Source organism: Rhinopithecus roxellana, chromosome 19 (assembly GCF_007565055.1).
Source record: "Rhinopithecus roxellana isolate Shanxi Qingling chromosome 19, ASM756505v1, whole genome shotgun sequence".
NCBI classification, from domain to species: domain Eukaryota; kingdom Metazoa; phylum Chordata; class Mammalia; order Primates; family Cercopithecidae; genus Rhinopithecus; species Rhinopithecus roxellana.
The window spans coordinates 76,026,660-76,044,921 of NC_044567.1; the positions used below are offsets into that span (position 1 = coordinate 76,026,660).

General features: G+C 45.0%; 1 protein-coding gene and 1 long non-coding RNA gene across 5 annotated transcripts in view; one reads left to right on the plus strand and one right to left on the minus strand.

Annotated features, from left to right (window-relative positions):
- Window positions 1–18,262, minus strand: part of MARCHF10 (membrane associated ring-CH-type finger 10) — a 116,311-nt gene that overhangs the window by 15,006 nt on the left and 83,043 nt on the right. For all 4 annotated transcript variants that reach the window (XM_010380076.2, XM_010380075.2, XM_010380074.2 and 1 more), the window contains 2 exons: window positions 9,604–9,770; window positions 7,165–7,274 (listed from right to left, as the gene is read on the minus strand). In XM_010380076.2, coding sequence (XP_010378378.2) covers window positions 7,165–7,274; window positions 9,604–9,770 — 277 coding nt within the window. The remainder of the gene's footprint in view (window positions 1–7,164; window positions 7,275–9,603; window positions 9,771–18,262) is intronic.
- LOC104675482 overlaps window positions 1–18,262 on the plus strand; it is a 34,889-nt gene that overhangs the window by 10,112 nt on the left and 6,515 nt on the right. The window lies entirely within an intron of this gene.

The following is an 18,262-nucleotide window of genomic DNA, read 5'->3' on the forward strand; positions in this document are numbered from 1 at the left end:
GGCAGGGGAAAGGAGGGCTGTACTGCCTCAGGCCCTGACAGACCTGAGATGAAACCGCCAGGTCCCTGGGGCCCCACAGCTGCTCTTGTCTAATGATCCCCTCTGCAGATGCTTGTAGGAGTTCCTAATCTAGCCGCTTGAGGCCTGGTAGCAGGCCTTGACCTTGGGGCCCATACTGGAGCCCTGTTAGCGCCTGTGAGCGGCATCTGCCCTGCTCCCACCAGAAGTACAGAACTAAGGTAGGAAAAAGTGCTCCGATGGGGCCCCCTTCACACCCTCAGAGGCCACCGACAGTGCTGACCGGGCAACTAAAGGACACGCTCTGATCTGTGCTCAGGTCCCAGGTGAGGCGTCCATCCCAGATGTCACAGACTTCACTCCAAGGCCTGGTGGACAGAAGGCCCGGTGGATAGAAGGCCCACTCCTCTCTTTCCTTCTGCTTTTAAACATCTCTTCTTCAGAAGGGTCTTCTCTGGTTCAGAGAGCAAGTCGGAGCCCCACAGCTGTTCCCCCGGCGGGCTGCACCGTCCTCGTTTTGACCTCCACCCGCAGGGATTGCTCACTCCAGTCTTTGCTGCTGGTTGTACCCGCTCCAGGTCTTGGGCACCGGCAGCATTTCCAGCACAGTAGCTCACAGGCAGCAGGTGTTAATAAGTATTTGAAAAGTTAGTTAAACTGGCTGGGTGTGGTGGCTCACACCTATAATCCCAGCACTTTGGGAGGGAGGCCAAGGTGGGAAGATCACTTGAGCCTAAGATTTTGAGACCAGCCTGGGCAACAAAGTGAGACAGACCCCATCTCTCAAAGAAAAAAAAAAAAGCAGGGTGTGGTGGCACACACCTGTGGACCCAGCTACTTAGGAGGCTGAGGCAGGAGGATCCCTTGAACCCAGGAGGGACCCTGGCCCCATCCCAGAGCTGGGGTTAGACCTGGGTTGGGCCTGGGTATCACCATTTTAATAGAAAAAACAACCTGCAGCTAAATGTTAGAAGTTGTCATTTTGGGTGGTAAATTATAAGAAATTTTTGTATGGTTTTTGTAATTAAACAAAAGCAAAAACAAAAAAATTTTCTAAGTGGGAAAATATATAAGAAAAACAGTCCGCTCACTAGTCAGTCAGTTTGAGGTCAAGTGAGAACCAGGCTGAGCTGAAGCCAGTTCTCGGTTTCTTTTGGTTTGGCCCTTTTCTTGGTACATGTCTAGACTTATACACGTAGAAAGTGGTGCCCCTTCTCCGGAAGGGAACCCATTTGCCAAGAACAAGCTGTGGGGGGTGGCCAGGAGGCCCTGGTGAGCCAGGTTTGGGAGCGAGGGGGAGGGACCAGGCACACAAGGCACAGGTGTCCACGTCACCTCCAAGGCCAGACTGACGGCCCCCCGCAGCTGGGCTTGTCCCCTCAGTGGGCTCGCTGCGCCTCGGGGATGAGCTGAGGTTCAGTGATATTGTAGATATCTTTGTGTTCAACAACAGTTGCTTCAGTCTTTATCCATGGTGAGCTTCAGAATTCGCCCAAGTCAGTCCCCCTGGGGTCTGGGGTTTCGCCCAGGCTGTGAGCAGACAAGCACTATGAATTCCCAGCAGGTCTTGGGGACAGTCGGGACTGCAGTGAGGTGTGAGCCCTCAGCTGCCGTCAGAGAGCAGCTGCCCGTGCTATGGCCCTGCTCTCCCCACAGGGCGGGCCTGGCAGCCTAGTTGCCACCTGGGATGATAATGCGGGCATTTCCAAAAGGCTCTGATGGCCTGTGAAGTTCTCACTGAAACAAATTTAAAATCATTTCTGCTTCCACGTGGAGCAATGACTGTGCTGGATGCTTTCTGTTTCCCCTGTGGATCCATGCCCCTCCTGCTCTGTGGCCCAGGGGTCAGCCCCAGGGCTTTCCCCAGCCGGGCTCCCTTGCCCTCTGGCATCCCACTGGGTTTGGCACATGGGAGGCCCCGGTAGGAGACCCAAGGGCAGAGGAGGGAGAAGCTGGGTGTCTCTTCCCCAGTCCCTCTCTGCTGGGTGTGGTGTGACAGTGGTTGCTGTCTTCTGCTGAAGGCCACAGGCTGCTGGTGGCTGTCCCTTAGCTACAGCGCTCATGATCCTGGCCACACTGCTAGTCCCAGGACACCTCCTCGTTCCTTGCTGCTTTCTTTTGCTGCCCACATTTCCCTCTTCTCTGCTGCCTTCCTCACTTGCCCCTTTTGAATGTGCCACCGTCTCTTCCAACCAGATCCTGGCTGATACAATTACTGTTATAGTTCGTTCTAGAAGGTGCTTGTAGCCAGTTATCTCAACTCGGAGGGTGCGGTGGGGCCGAGGATATGGATGTGACCCAGATGGGTCACCAATGACTGATGGACTCGAGGCCAGTCATTGGTGCACTTAGCTTTCTCCCCTGAGTGCCAAGTTAGTTGAGCGTCTCTACAGCTGTAATCTGACGATTCTCGTGCGTGGAGCCTTCTCTGCACACACTCTGTCTATGAGGTGATGTACTCAAGTCGTCCTACATCCAAACCTGTGAGGTGTGAGTTAACATCTCTCACCTTCTACAGATGAGAGAGCTGAGGTCCAGAGAGTTGCCATAGTTTCCTCAAGGTCATGAGGCCACTCTGGGGAAGAGAGTAGGGTTTAGATTGAGATCTTAATCAAAGCTGGTAGGCTTTTCAGGGGGACACGTGGCCTCAGACTACATGAGTGCACATATCTTAGTACAGATGGAAAAATGCGCTGCTGCTGGGTCAGTTCTATAAATACCATTGATAAAGGACATTAGATGGTGGCAGCAGCTTGGCAGAGGGAGAACCATGTGGAAAGGCTTGGGGCCAAAAGGGGTCTTTTCTAGACAAGGCATTGCCCCGGGCTGCATGGTGTTTATGATGTCTGTAGATTGCTCTGATAGATAGTATTCTGGGCGACCCATCCTCATGTGAACAGGTCCTCCTCAGGAGATTCGGCAGGCTCCATTGCCCAAAATGATCTATTTCTTGAGATGAACCTGTCGGCGCCCTGGCTGGCACCTGACCTCAGGCACTGAGAGGTTCTGGTTTCTTTCAGTATTTCGCCTCCCACATGCTCAGCGTCCAGGAATGTGAGTCGCTCTGTTTATCGTCTCAGATCTTAGTGCCTGGTGGTTATGATGCAGTGATGTGAGACCTTCAGGCCTCAAAACACTATTTATTTCTCAAAAAGCCCTTCTCCTCTCCCCTTCCCTGCCCTCCCTTCTCTTCCTGTCTTCTTTTCTCTTTTTTCTTGTTCTTTCTCTAACCTCCTGATGCCTAACCTCTATAATGCTGCTGTGGCATTATGCCCTAACTTACTCATTGAACTCTTCAAGTATCCTTCATTCTTGTCAGTATTTTGTTCTTTGGTCTACACCCTTAAACATTTAAACAAGGAAACTGCAGAATTGCCCAGACTCACACAAATCATTTTGACTTAACTGTCAAAACGTCGGCCAAAAAAAAGGTCTGGTCAATATTTATTGACTGCTTATAATGTGGAAATCACCTTCCAGATCAGCCCCATCCAACAGAATACACTCAGAGGTACAAACACACATCGCAGATGTAATTTTAAAATTTCTAGTAGCCACATTAAAGAAGTAAAAAGAAACTGGTGAAATTAATTTTAACAATATAATTTGTTAACCTAATATTTTCAAATGATCATTTCCGTATGTAATTTTTACATTCTTTGTGTTTTTTTTTTTTTTTGATATTTTACTTTTTTTGGCATTAAGTATTTGCCTGAGAAAATCTTTATTTCTCCTGTGTTCTTGAAGGATAATTTTGCAGGGTACAGAAATCTAGGTTGTTCAGTTTTTTCTTTTAACACTTTAAATATTTTGTTTCTCTCTCTTCTTGCTTTCTGGGAAGTCAGATGTCATTCTTATCTTTATTCCTCTTTAGGGAAGGTGTTTTTCCCCTCTGGCCTCTTACAGGATTTTTTTCTTTATCTTTGATTTTTTTTTTCCATTTTAAATATGATATGTCATGGTGATGGGGTTTTGCATTTATCTTGTTTGGTGTTCTCTGAGCTTCCTGGATTTGTGATTTGGTGTCTGACATTAATTTGGGGGAAATTCTCAATCACTATTGCTTCAAATATTTCTCTGTTCCTTTCTCTTTTTATTCTCCTTCTGGGTATTCCCATGGTGTGTCTATTGCACCTTTTGGATAGTTGTCTCATAAGTTCTTGCATATCCTGCTGTATTTTTTCTTTTTTTCCCAATCTTTGTTCTGTTTTTCCATTTTGGGCAGTTTCTATTGGGATAGCCTTAAGCTCAAAGATTCTTTTTTTTTTTTTTTTTTTTTTTTTTTTTTTGAGACAGAGTCTTGCTCTGTTGCCCAGGCTGGAGTGCAGTGGCGCGATCTCGGCTCACTGCAAGCTCTGCCTCCCAGGTTCAAGCCATTCTCCTGCCTCAGTCTCCTGAGTAGCTGGGACTACAGGTGCCCACCACCACACCTGGCTAATTTTTTCTATGTTTTAGTAGAGACGGGGTTTCACCATGTTAGCCAGGATGGTCTCAATCTCCTGACCTCGTGATCCACCCATCTTGGCCTCCCAAAGTGCTGGGATTACAGGCATGAGCCACCACGCCCAGCCAAAGATTCTTTCCTCAGTTGTATCCAGTCTACTAATAAGCCCATCAAAGGCATTCTTCATTTGTTAGTGTTTTTCATGTCTATGATTTCTTTTTCTTTCTAAGAATTTCCATCCTTCTGTGTACACTGCCCATCTGTTCTTGAGTGCTGTCTACTTTACCTGTTACAGTTCTTAGCATATTAATCATAGTGTTTTACATTCCTGGGCTGGTAATTCCAACATCCCTGCCATATCTGAGTCTGGTTCTGGTGTTTGCTCTGTTTCTTCAAACTGTGCTTTTCACCTTTGAGTACGCCTTGTAATTTGTTCTTGGTAACCAGACGTGATGTACTGGGTAAAAGGAACTGCTATAAATGGGTTGTTCGCCGTGTGGTGGTGAGGTGTGAGGATAGGGGAAGTGTTCTAGAGTCCTTTGAGATTCTAGGTCCCAGTCTGAGTGAGCCTGTGCCTCTGGACTGTGAACTTCACAAGTGTCTCTCAGTTTCTCTATCCTCCCCCTCCCACCTTAGGTGGGACAAGATGGCTGGAGAGGGCTGCAGTTGAGTATTTCCCTTCTTCCAGTTAGGTATGGGGCTCTGATAAAACCTCCAAAGGTTAGGCTCTGGTTAAATAGTTTTTCCTGAGGGCAAACTTTGTTAGGAAGAACAGAAAGCTCTGGCTTATACCAAAATGGTTACTTTCCCCCTCCCCCTGCTAGAAGCATGAAGGAATTTTTCTCTGCTATTCACTGTAAGCACCCGGTTGCACTCCTGGATAGAAACCTCACCGAAGGGTGGGGATACCCCTATGACGGGGTTCCCCTGGAGTTTTTGATTCTCGGAGTTGTCTGCACTGAGCCTCCAGCAGTTCATTAATTACAGCTTAAGGTTCCTTGTCCAGCGCTGGTTTCCACAGAGCTTTCTGCTCAGGAGTCTCTGCTCCGGTAAGTTGTGATTCGTTTTTTTGTTTTGTTTTGCTTTTGTTTTTGTTTTTTTTGAGATGGAGTCTCACTCTGTCGCCCAGGCTGGAGTGCAATGGTGCGATCTCGGCTCACTGCAACCTCCGCCTCACAGGTTCAAGTGATTCTCAAGCCTCAGCCTCCTGAGTAGCTGGGATTACAGGCATGCGCCACCACGCCCAGCTAATTTTTGTGTTTTTAGTAGAGATGGGGTTTCGCTGTGTTGGCCAAGCTGGCCTCAAACTTCTGACCTCAAGTGATCCGCCCACCTTGACCTCCCAAAGTGCTGGGATTAGTGATTCTATCTCCCTGTCTCTCCAATTTTAGCGGCAGTGATTTGCTCTGTGACCTCACTTCTCTTATGGATCTAAGAAGGGTTGTTGATTTTGCACTTTATTCAGCTTTTTACTTGTTGTTAAAATGAAGTGACAACTTCAACTTCTGTACATACTGAACTGGAAAGTGTACTAAGTCTTTGAAACTTGGTGTGTGTTTAAAATTAGGTGATATATTACCCTTTGTATTTTTTTGGTACTGTGTCTTTGAAATTTGGTGTGTGTGTGACACTTACAGGATAGGTTGATTAGAACAAGCCACCTGTTCATTAGCCACAAGTGGCTTGTGACTTCTATACTGAACCAAATAGTATTAGGTTGGTGCAGAAGTAATTGTGGATGTTGCCAATGAAAGTGGCAAAACTGCAGTTACTTTTGTACCAGCCTAACAGCTCTAAATGGAAGACTGTTTGCCTGAGAACTGGGTGATTAACTGTTATCTCAGGCATAAATCAACTTCCCACCTGAGGATAACTAACTTTTTTACAATATTAGAAATGCAGTCCAAATACCCTAGGTGAGTTAATTCACTAGGTGGTAAAGATCAGCCAGTAGGCATTTACCTCATGTTTATCAGTCCTAGGTAAAGCAGTTCCTTCTTATCACAGGGCTACTTGATATTTAAATTAGGGGCCTTTTCCTCCAAGACCCTGATTTTTTTTTTCTCTCGTTATTAAATTACTTCTGCAAATGTGGGTGTGGAGCTTGCCAGAATTTTTGGGTATTTCTCTGTGTCCAGTTGCCCACTGATGCTTCTTGCTTTTGTCCCCAACAGCAGGGCAAACTCAACCCGGGACAAAAAAGACTTCCAACTCTCGGCCAGGTGCAGTGGCGCACGCCTGTAATTGTAGCACTCTGGGAGGTGGAGGCAGGCAGATCACTTGAGGTCAGGAGTTCGAGACCAGGCTGGGCAACATGGAGAAACCCCATCTCTACTAAAAATACAAAAATTAGCTGGGCGTGGTGGCGCATGCCTGTAATCCCAGCTACTCGGGAAGCTGAGGTAGGAGAATCGCTTGAACCCGGGAGGTGGAGGTTGCAGTGAGCTGAGATCGCACCACTGTACTCCAGCCTGGGCGACAGAGTGAGACTCCATCTCAAAAAAACAAGAAGGCTTTTCAGCTCTCTAGTACTCCAATTTAGTGGCAGGTCTTCTTAGAGAAGTAAGCTAAATGGCTCTTGTCAGACTCCTGCCAGCAGAGACCTTCTACATTTCTTAGATCAGGGAGAAAAGGGAATGTCTTCTCACCCTGCCCCTCCAACATACTTTAGCCCGTGGAGGCAGAGTGGCCACATTTCTTACCTGAGATTGCTGGTGCTTCTGGTAGAACTCAATCATGTTAAAGTCACCCAGGTCAACCAGGAGGCCTTGCTTACACATCTCACAGGTCTTCACGGCACCAAGATCTGCTCCTTAAATTAGATAAAGAATTGTATGTACATATAACCATGGGTCTGTTTGTGTTAGCACTTTGGACAGGTGATACTTGGAGAGTGACCTTGTGTGTGTTATGAATTCTGAGCTTGAGTGACCTTCCTTTAAAGCCAGCCATCTTCTGTAGAAAATGACCTTGAATCTGAGAGCTGAAAAAATTTCCTCTGTAGTAATCTATTATGCAAGCTTCATAGAAGTGAAATTCCCATGACTTTTAAATAGCAGATCTTGCTTTCTATTTAAATATAAACATGATGGTTCATAAACTTGGAATTGCTGCAGAGAGGCTAAGAGTCTAACACAGGTGTTTGTAAAAACAGTGAATATTCGGCTTTTTTTTTCTTGCAGACCCAACACAGGTCCAAGTAAATAAATTAGTGAGGACCAAAATAGATGGTAGAAGCTATTCTCGATCAATGGCTTAAAAATCTGCCTTTGCTTCTGCCCAGGTAACATTCCCACCTGAGAACAGTGAGAGAGCGAGGGGCCAGGTGTGGGTGCTAGTTACAGGAGTACCTGCGGCCAGCTCATCAACCTGAGCTCAGACTCATCTGGGAAAAGAAATATGAGAAGGCTTCCTTTGTTGCTGTTTTTATAAAAACAGGCATTCTACATCAGCGTTTTTATCCTACTCCCCAAAGTGAAAGTGGAAGATGCAGAACTGGGCTGTTATGTCTAAGCAAACATTCTGTCAGACAGGTTTTTTTGTCCCCCCTTAGTTGCGGCTTTTGACTAATGATGTACTGGTGTTTATTTTATGCATTAGAAAATAGAAGACCTATTAGTTACCTGCATGTGTTTGGTAAAAACAGGGCTTGTGCAGTTTCATACCCCTATTCTATTTCCTCACTGGGGATATAAAGAAACAGTAAATAATAGAGACTTTCAAAGGGCAGGGATGAACAGTAAGTAATCCCTTATCTGCATTTTGTTTGCTTGACTTTATTTTTATTTTTATTTTATTTTTTTTTTAGCATCATTCAGTAATGCTTTAGGCTACCGAATGTCCCATGTGTCTTCCGATCGAATCCTGCTGAACACACCCATACAAGCATTGACATTTATGAGCATAGCAGCATTTTCATGACATGTTTCATGGGTAACTTCTTCTGTGTTAGATGTTAATTGGCCCAAATTTCTAGGAAGATAAAGGATTGCATGGCAGAGATGTTAACCAAAATCCACTTGTTTCTTCCCTCTCCGAAGGACTGAATACTTTGCTCATTATATGGATATGCATTTAAGCTTCTTGATCAGTGGACTTACATTTCTTATGCTAGGGAAGTTGCATAAAATGGGCTGCATGGATGAGACAGTAATATGATTACCCCACATGTTCATTCTGATTCCATGGTGTGCTGTCCTTGGTGAGGGGGCGTGGCAACATCTCAAGGATAGAATAAAGCTCTAAGTCTCCCTGCAGCCTGGAATAGTGACGGCTAAGGAGAAGGATATGGAAGAGGGGGAGAAATAGGATCTGGCTGTGGGGTGATATGTTTTCAGAGAGGTGTGTCTCAAAGAAGCCACAGCTATTTTCTGATCAACTTGCTCTTTGCACTGACGTTCCATGCTTTTTTTTTTTTTGGTTAAAGTTGATCTCATTCCTAAAGCCATGCTTTAAAGAAATCTTCTGTTCTCTGCCCAGAAAACTACAGCTGACCTACCGATGTGGTTGTATTTAGGTTACAACCTGCTCAGGGAGTTGAGAAGGGGCTGCACACCCAGTTATAAGACGCTAGGGAGCTGACAAAATCCGCACATGGGAATTGATCTCATATGGTTCTAGACAATCAGATCAACGCTCTTATCCCTATTGCTAAAAGGCAGCTTTGTTTAGTTTCTTAGGTGACCCCCCAAATAAAAGGAAGTAGCATGCGTATGCTGGGGGTCTCTCATGAGGGACCTTCTGAAGTATTTTGCTGGGTGTCTGCTAGCTGGGCGTGGCCACTGTGTGTCTGCTGAGCTTCCACCAGTGACCCACTTCTTCTGCTTCCTTCCTCCTGAGAGGCGATCTTAGCATCTCTGCTCAAGCCTCAAGCAGAGGTAGAATTCAGTAGTATTTGTTTCCAGAAGTATTTTCTCAGATTAAAAAAATAGCAAAAAACAAAAAACAAACAAACAAAAAAACACAACTCCCTCCCATAAAGACAGTTTTTATGAGCAAGAATCTGGAGCTCAGCCACGTGTCCCTGAGTCGCTGTTCTGCAGAGGAGAGTGAGCTGATGACAAGGCTCCGAGGCCCACACCATGGTGCCTCGTGTTAATTACATGTCGTGGCACGTTCGCTGCACTTCCTTCCCCACCTACCTGACGTTATTTTCACTTTCAGCCACTTTTTCAGGCACTCTTGATGAACAAACCGCAGGCTTCCCACACAGCCACAAGGCTCCAGGAGGGGGTTGCTTGGGGAACCCCCGGCTATCTGACAGATGCGACACAAGTCTCCCTCCTCCTCGGAGTCCTCCTCCAGGAGACTAAATGGAAAACAAGCCCTCGTGACCAGGAGGCTACATGTTTGCAGTTTCTACAAATACCAGTTCCCAGGGCATTGGCAGTAAGGGAAGAGGGCTCCTGGCACTCACCCACTGCCCCCTCTGACCCTACTGAGATGGTTTTTAATAATAAAGGCACAAATTCTCTTTTTCTTTTTTTTTGAAACAGTCTCACTCTGTTGCCCAGGCCGGAGTGCAGTGGCACAATCTTGGCCCACTGCAGCCTCAACCTCCTCAGGCTCAGGTGATCCTCCCACTTCAGCCTCCCAAGAAGCTGGGATTACAGGTGCATGCCACCACACCTGGCTATTTTAAAAATTATTATTATTATTATTTTTTGAGACGGAGTCTTGCTCTGTCGCCCGGGCTGGAGTGCAGTGGCCAGATCTCAGCTCACTGCAAGCTCCGCCTCCCGGGTTCACGCCATTCTCCTGCCTCAGCCTCCCGAGTAGCTGGGACTACAGGCGCCCGCCACCTCGCCCGGCTAGTTTTTTGTATTTTTAGTAGAGACGGGGTTTCACTGTGTTAGCCAGGATGGTCTCGATCTCCTGACCTTGTGATCCGCCCGTCTCGGCCTCCCAAAGTGCTGGGATTACAGGCTTGAGCCACCGCGCCCGGCCTTAAAAATTATTTTGTAGAGATGTAGTCTCACTATGTTGCCCAGACTGGTCTTGAACTCCTGGGCTGAAGTGATCCACAAGCCTTGGCCTCCCAAAGTGCTGCGATTATAGGTGTGAGCCACTGGGCCTGGCCGAGGCACAGATTCTTGTAACAGGCTTCTTTGCAATTGTTGGTACATGTGAGCTGACCTGGAAGACCAGCACGGCCACCATAAATCAAGAGGTAAAGGGATATGGCTACAGAATCATTTCCAAACTGCAGTCAAGGCCAGGAGCCCCTCTCCCTGCCATAGGAAGTTGGTGGGGGTGGCATACTGGTGAGTGCATAGGATTCGTGGTCAGGGGGCCTGGGTTTGAGGCCAGCCTCTGAAACTTGTCAGTTGTGTGACATTGGATAAGTTCCTTAATCTTCCCAAGACCCTGTCTCCTGTACAATGTACACTGGGGGTATGTACAGTGAGGGTCATGGTGATAACGCCACTGCCACCTGCTTCCCAGGGTTGTGGCCAGGCTGGCTGTGCGTGATGATGAGGAACCTGTTCTGCAAATTGTAAAGTACATCTGGTGTCTGGCAAGGTGTTGCACACAGAGTTCACTTAATAGATGTTGGTTTAGGTGAATGATGAACCAATAAACCTGGACACAAGCTCCCGAATAACACCACACATGCCAACAAATGATGTCAGCATTCCAGAATGTAAGCGGCTGGAATCTGATGCAGATAAGAACTCATGAAAATGTAAGTAAAATTATTTGTGTCTAATAAATGGTGAGTGAAGAATAGCTGGTCGATGTTTATGTTGGGAGGTTTTAAGAAGCCTAAGGCTATTCTCTTTAGAGTCCTCGCAGGACTGGGGGCGTCTGGTCAAGGAAAAGAAACTGGCTAGGGACTAAAATCAAAAGAGGAAGAAATGGACATTGCTCTGGATGTAGAAATCTATACTCAGTTTCTTGAAAGACCTTTTTTCCCTATGAAAGAGCAGCTCAGTGTAAAGGGGCAGAATTATAGTTTTCCATTATGGACATTCTCAATAACTTAGACATTTTCAACATTTAGACTTTAATACATTTCAACATAGTTTCCATATTTTCCTAAGTAATTAGGAAGAACATGTGTACATGGGAGTGAGTGCTCCAACTGGTGAAGATAAACTAGAGGGAGACCTTGAAAGTTTGAGAAGGTAGGCAGAAAAGTGGTAGAAGATTATTTTGTTGTTTGTTTTGAGATGGAGTCTCACTCTGTCACCCAGGCTGGAGTGCAGTGGCTCAATCTCAGCTCATTGCAACCTCCGCCGTCTTCAAGCGATTCTCCTGCCTCAGCCTCCTGAGTAGCTGGGATTACAGGCATGCACCACTACACCAGGCTAATTTTTGTATTTTTGGTAGAGATAGGGTTTCACCATTTTGGCCAGGCTGGTCTCGAACCCTTGACCTCAGGTGATCCGCCTGCCTTGGTCTCTCAAAGTGCTGAGATTACAGGTGTGAGCCACAGCACCTGGCCTAGAAGATTTTTAATTTAGGTAAGTACGAGGGATTTGCATTTGGAAACAAGTGCTCTAAATCAGTGGTTTCCAATAGAAAATAAATGACCATCGGATTCACCGGTAGAGATTTTACAGATTCCTGGGCTCTACCCTTAGAGGTTCTGGTTCAGTATCTGGGGTCCAGAAACCTGAATGTTAAGATGGTCATGCAGGTCTGAAGATCACTGATCTCAACGGGAGGAGGAAGGGCTCTATGGTGCACTTGTTATGGTTGATAAATATCTGACTTTTAACTTAAGGTCCTCCATCTTCTCAAAGGTATAAGTGGGGATCCACTGGCTACCTTACTTTGCAAAAAAAATTTTTTTTTTTAACAAATAAAAGTGAGGAAGAGACAGAAAAGCACAGAAAAGAAAAGGAGAATCAAGCATAAAATCAATACCCCAAAGTAACTGCTTGTTAATAGTTGAGTCTGGCTGGGAACAGTGGCTCACACCTGTAATCCTAGCACTTTGGGAAGCTGAGGCAGGAGGATGACTTGAGCTCAGGAGTTCAAGCCCAGCCTGGGCAACACAGCGAGACCTTGTCTCGAAAAAAGAAAAGAAAAAAATATCGTTTGGTGTACTAGCCTCTGGTATTACTTCTGTGCACATATTGTTTTACAGAATTGAGACTGCTTTTAGGATTAGCTCAAGATAGCAGGCTAAGCACCCCCATCAGTCTCCTTTCCCACACAAATCTCTTAAATAGACAAAAAAAAAAAAAGAAAATTAAATAGAATGAATCCACAATAGTGCTGGAAAACAAGCAGGCCAGAAATAATGAGGAATTCTTGGAAAGTTGATGAAGATATGATGATATTGACTAGAGGAAAGGAAATGGCAAACCAAGGCATTCTCACAGAAGCATTGAGAAGGGAAGGGCAGACCCAGGGAAATTCCAGGCTTGGCCGCACCAATGCAGGGGATGGGAGGGTACGAACTCAAGAACTGCTTCAGCACGAGGGGACCAGCTGCTGCCCACTTTCAGATACCCTGTGATGCAGGCAGCACAGTGCCTCTCCCAGGGGAACATCCTGTCATTGTATTCCAAAGAAAGGGAACTCTCCATAAAGGTCAAAGTTTTTTGTTTTGTTAGAGACAGGTCTCACTCTGATGCCCAGTGGCAATCATAGCTCACTGCAACCTCGAGCTCCTGTGTTCAATTGATCCTCCCACCTCGGCCTTCCAAGTAGCTGTGACCACAGGTGCACGCCACCACACCTGGCTAATTTTTTCTTAGAAACAGGGTCTCCTATGTTGCCAGGACTTGTTTCAAAGCTCTGGCCTCAAGCAATCCTGTCTCAGCCTCCCAAAGTACTGGGACTGTGGGGAGTGAGCCACTGCACCTGGCCACAGGTCAAAGTTTTTCAGAAAGTTCATGAATGACATTCAATTACACAAAAACCTCCCATTCAGGAAAGTGGATCTCAGAGGAGAAAAAGCACACAATTGCTGGGGACAGCATGCTGGCCACCTCTCTCTACTAAACCACCCATTCCTTCCTTCATAAAACAACTGGGGGCCACCTGTCACATGTGGAAACCACCAGCATGAATGAGAGGGGACAAGGAAAATAAGTCAGCTGACTCTAGAGGAAATGAATTGTTTAATGAAGGGAGGAGGAAATTCTCAGGAGGATTCAGAGGCTATTGGCAGCTGCTATGTAAAAGGAACAACGAGAGATAAGGAGGATTTCTGGGGATTTAAAAAAATGTGATTAACAAAATAAAAAATTCCAGGTGAAACAATATTAATAGACAAAATATAATTCAGGCTAAAAGTCTAAAGCTAGATATTGATCGATCCACCAAGAAGAGATCAGCCATGGGCTTTAATGCACGAAATAAAAGCAAAATTCTTTTTTTTTTTTTGAGACGGAGTCTCGCTCTGTCACCTGGCTGGACTGCAGTGGCCGGATCTCAGCTCACTGCAAGCTCCGCCTCCCGGGTTTACGCCATTCTCCTGCCTCAGCCTCCCGAGTAGCTGGGACTACAGGCGCCAGCCACCTCGCCCGGCTAGCTTTTTGTATTTTTTTAGTAGAGACGGGGTTTCACCGTGTTAGCCAGGATAGTCTCGAACTCCTGACCTCGTGATCCGCCCGTCTCGGCCTCCCAAAGTGCTGGGATTACAGGCTTGAGCCACCGCGCCCGGCCAAAAGCAAAATTCTTATACATGCAAAGGAGAATGGGCAAATCCAAATCATACTGGGAGATTTTAATCAATCTCTTTTAGAAATTGACAAACTCAATGGAAAAGAATAAAGTATAAAGGGTTTTTTGTTTGTTTGTTTGTTTGTTTTTGAGACGGTCTCACTCTATTGTCCAGGCTGGAGTGCAGCGGCAAGATCTTGGCTCACTGAAGCCTCTACCGCCTCCTGGGCTCACGTGATCCTCCCACCTCAGCCTCTCAAGTAGCTGGGACCACAGGCACATGCCACCACCCCCAGCTATTTTTTTATTTTTATTTTTTGTAGAGACGGGCTTTTGCCATGTTGCCCAGGCTAATATAGAATTACTGAGCTCAAGGAATCTGCCCACCTTGGCCTCTCAAAGGGTTGGGATTGTAGGTGTGAGCCACAGTACCTGGCCTGAAGGATTTTAACATATGTATTTTATATATATATGCCAACAAAGAGAGAAGAGGGAATGTACAACCTTTTCTAATGCCATAGCATATTTATAAGTATTGAATATGTATTAGGGCACAAAAAATACTGTTTATATTTTCTGAGATCATAATATAATTGAATTAGGATGGGCAATAAAAAATTTTTAAAAGAGGGTAACAAAGAGATTTTATATTTATATATAGATGATATATATTTATTATATATAATTATACTAAAATATTTAATCTATATGTGTATATATAGAAATATATATGTATACACATATAAATATATATGTATAAATATATACATATATATATTTTTAGAGACAGGTTCTCACTTTGTCACCCAGTCTGGAGTGCAGTGATCATAGCTCACTATAGACTCGACCTCCTGGGCTCAAGGGATCCTCCTGCCTCAGCCTCTAGAGTAGCTGGGACTACAGACATGTGTCATTACACCCAGAAAATATGTATTTTTTTGTAGAGATAGGGTATTGCCATGTTGTCCAGGCTGGTCTTGAACTCCTGGCCCCAGGTGATCCTCCCACCTTGGCCTCTCAAAGCACTGGGGTTAATGGCATGAGCCATCACGCCCAGCCGTCAAATATTTTTTAAAAACCATAAATCAGCCAGGTGCGGTGGCTCACGCCTGTAATCCCAGCACTTTGGGAGGCCGAGGCGGGTGGATCATGAAGTCATGGGTTTGAGACCAGCCTGACCAACATGGTGAAACTCCGTCTCTACTAAAAATACAAAAATTATCCGGGTGAGGTGGCGCCTGCCTGTAATCCCAGCTACTCAGGAGGCTGAGGCAGGAGAATCGCTTGAACCTGAGTGGTGGAGGTTGCAGTGAGCCAAGATCGCATCACTGCACTCCAGCCTGGGTGACAGAGTGATACTTCATCTCAAAAAAAAAAAAAAAAAAAAAAAAAACCAAACCATAAATGAACAATAAATGTGTATAATTGATGGAACATTTCAGGCAGATTAATAGAACAGAAGTGAAAGTCCAAAAACAGACTGATAAGGATAGTGTATGCCAAAGAAAGCATTTCAAATTAGTAAGGAAAGGATGGAATGATTGTGGATTAATGGGATAAACGTTTTAAAAAGACCTTAGAATCCCATCTAATACCATACACTAAAATATATTCCATATGAATTTAAGTATAGCTACCATGTATTAAGTGCCTACTGTATGCTGGATAGTCTATGACACACATAAATGTTTTTTTTTTTTTTTTTTTTTTTTTTTTTTTTTTTTTTTTGAGACGGAGTCTCGCTCTGTTGCCCGGGCTGGAGTGCAGTGGCCAGATCTCAGCTCACTGCAAGCTCCGCCTCCCGGGTTCCCGCCATTCTCCTGCCTCAGCCTCCCGAGTAGCTGGGACTACAGGCGCCCGCCAGCACGCCCGGCTAGTTTTTTTTTTGTGTATTTTTAGTAGAGACGGGGTTTCACCATGTTAGCCAGGATGGTCTCGATCTCCTGACCTCGTGATCCGCCCGTCTCGGCCTCCCAAAGTGCTGGGATTACAGGCTTGAGCCACCGCGCCCGGCCGACACACATAAATGTTTAAAACCTCATTTAGTTTTCACTGTTCTTTGAGGAGTATACATTGCTATTTCTATTTTCTGGATGGAAAAACAGATTTTTAGAAGTGAAGGAAACTGGTTGGGCGCGGTGGCTCACGCCTATAATCCCAGCACTTTGGGAGGCTGAGGCAGATGGATCACAAGGTCAGGAGTTCGAGACCAGCCTGTCCAATATGGTGAAACTCTGTCTCTACTAAAAATACAAAAATTAGCCATGCATAGTGGTGGGCACCTGTAATCTCAGCTACTCGGGAGGCTGAGGCAGGAGAATCGCTTGAACCTAGGAGGTGGAGCTTGCAGTGAGCCAACATCGTGCCACTGACTCCAGCCTGGGCAATAGAGCAAGACTCCATCTCAAACAAACAAAAAGCAGTGAAGGAACCTGCCAGAATCATACAGCTAATAGTTGGTAGAATCAGGAATGAAATCTAGAACCATAAGACAGCAAAACCCATGTTTCTAACTACTATGATATATGAAAGGAGAATATAATGATACTAGACAAAAATAATTATGGATGTCTGAGTGAGCATTGGAGTTTGTAAGCATGGCACCAAATGCGAAAGCAGTATAGGAAAATACTGACAGATGTGATTGTAAGTAATGTTAAAATTCCACTACATCAAAAATATATACATAAAATGTAAAGTAAATAAAATGGGAAAAGTAAAAAAGTATCTGTAAAATATTTGACAAAGAATTACATTTTTTTTGAGATGGAGTCTCGCTCTGTTGCCCAGGCTGGAGTGCAGTAGGGCCATCTCAGCTCACTGCAACCTCTGCCTCCTGGGTTCAAGAGATTCTCCCACTTCAACCTCCCAAGTAGCTGTGACCACTGGTGTGCGCCACCACGCCCAGCTAATTTTTGTATTTTTAGTAGAGACGGGGTTTCATCATGGTGACCAGGCTGGTCTCAAACTCCTGACCTCAAGTGATTCACCCACTTCAGCCTTCCAAAGTGCTGAGATTACAGGAGTGAGCCACTGTGCCCAGCCAAGAATTCCTAATGACAAACATTAAAAAGCATAGACATTCCTGGAACTGGAAAGGGCATGGAGAAAGAGGACCCTCATAAGGTGGTGGTGAAATTGCTAACGTGTAGAACTTTCCTGAAGCACAGTTTGACAGTATACATTAAGAACTGAAGACTCTGCGTTCCTTTCATCAGCAGTTACACATTTAGGAAGTTTTTCTAAGTAATTAATTATGGATGTACTCAAAAAAGGAGACTGATCAAATCATAATAGACACATTTAATACAAACAGCCCTCAAAAAAATTGACGTAACACTGTAAGATGAGAAAAGGATTAAAAAGCATAGGGTTTGGAAAGAAAGAAATCAAACTACTAATATTTTTCACAGTTGAAATTATTTTATATTTTGGCAAAAATACAGAGAAAACATATAGTCAGTTGGATTTCTACATCTTAGCAACAAAGAGTTAAAATTAGAATTTAAAATACTGTTTCAATAGCAAACAACAACAAATAAAAGAACCAAGGGATAAATAAATGACTTTTATGAGGAAAACCACAAAACTATACTGAAAGACATTAAAGAAGACACAAACAAAAGTAGAGCTGTTCCATGTTTATCAAAGAAAAAGTCAATATCGCAAAGATGTCAATTCTCCCAGAATATTCTATAGATTAAATGCAATTCCAATAAAAATCCCAAGTAGATTCTTTTTTTTTTTTTTTTTTTGAGATGGAGTCTTGCTCTGTCGCCCAGGCTGGAGTGCAGTGGCCAGATCTCAGCTCACTGCAAGCTCCGCCTCCTGGGTTTATGCCATTCTCCTGCCTCAGCCTCCTGAGTAGCTGGGACTACAGGCGCCTGCCACCTCACCCGGCTAGTTTTTTGTATTTTTTAGTAGAGAAGGGGTTTCACCGTGTTAGCCAGGATGGTCTCGATCTCCTGACCTCGTGATCCACCCATCTCGGCCTCCCAAAGTGCTGGGATTACAGGCTTGAGCCACCGCGCCTGGCCCCAAGTAGATTCTTAAGTGTACAGTCAAGGACTCTTTAAAAAAGTAGGGAAGGAGGCTTACATCATCACATATAAAAAGTTATAAAAGCTGCAGGCATTAAGACGGAATGGTATTAGATTAGGGAAAGAAAACGAAAGACCA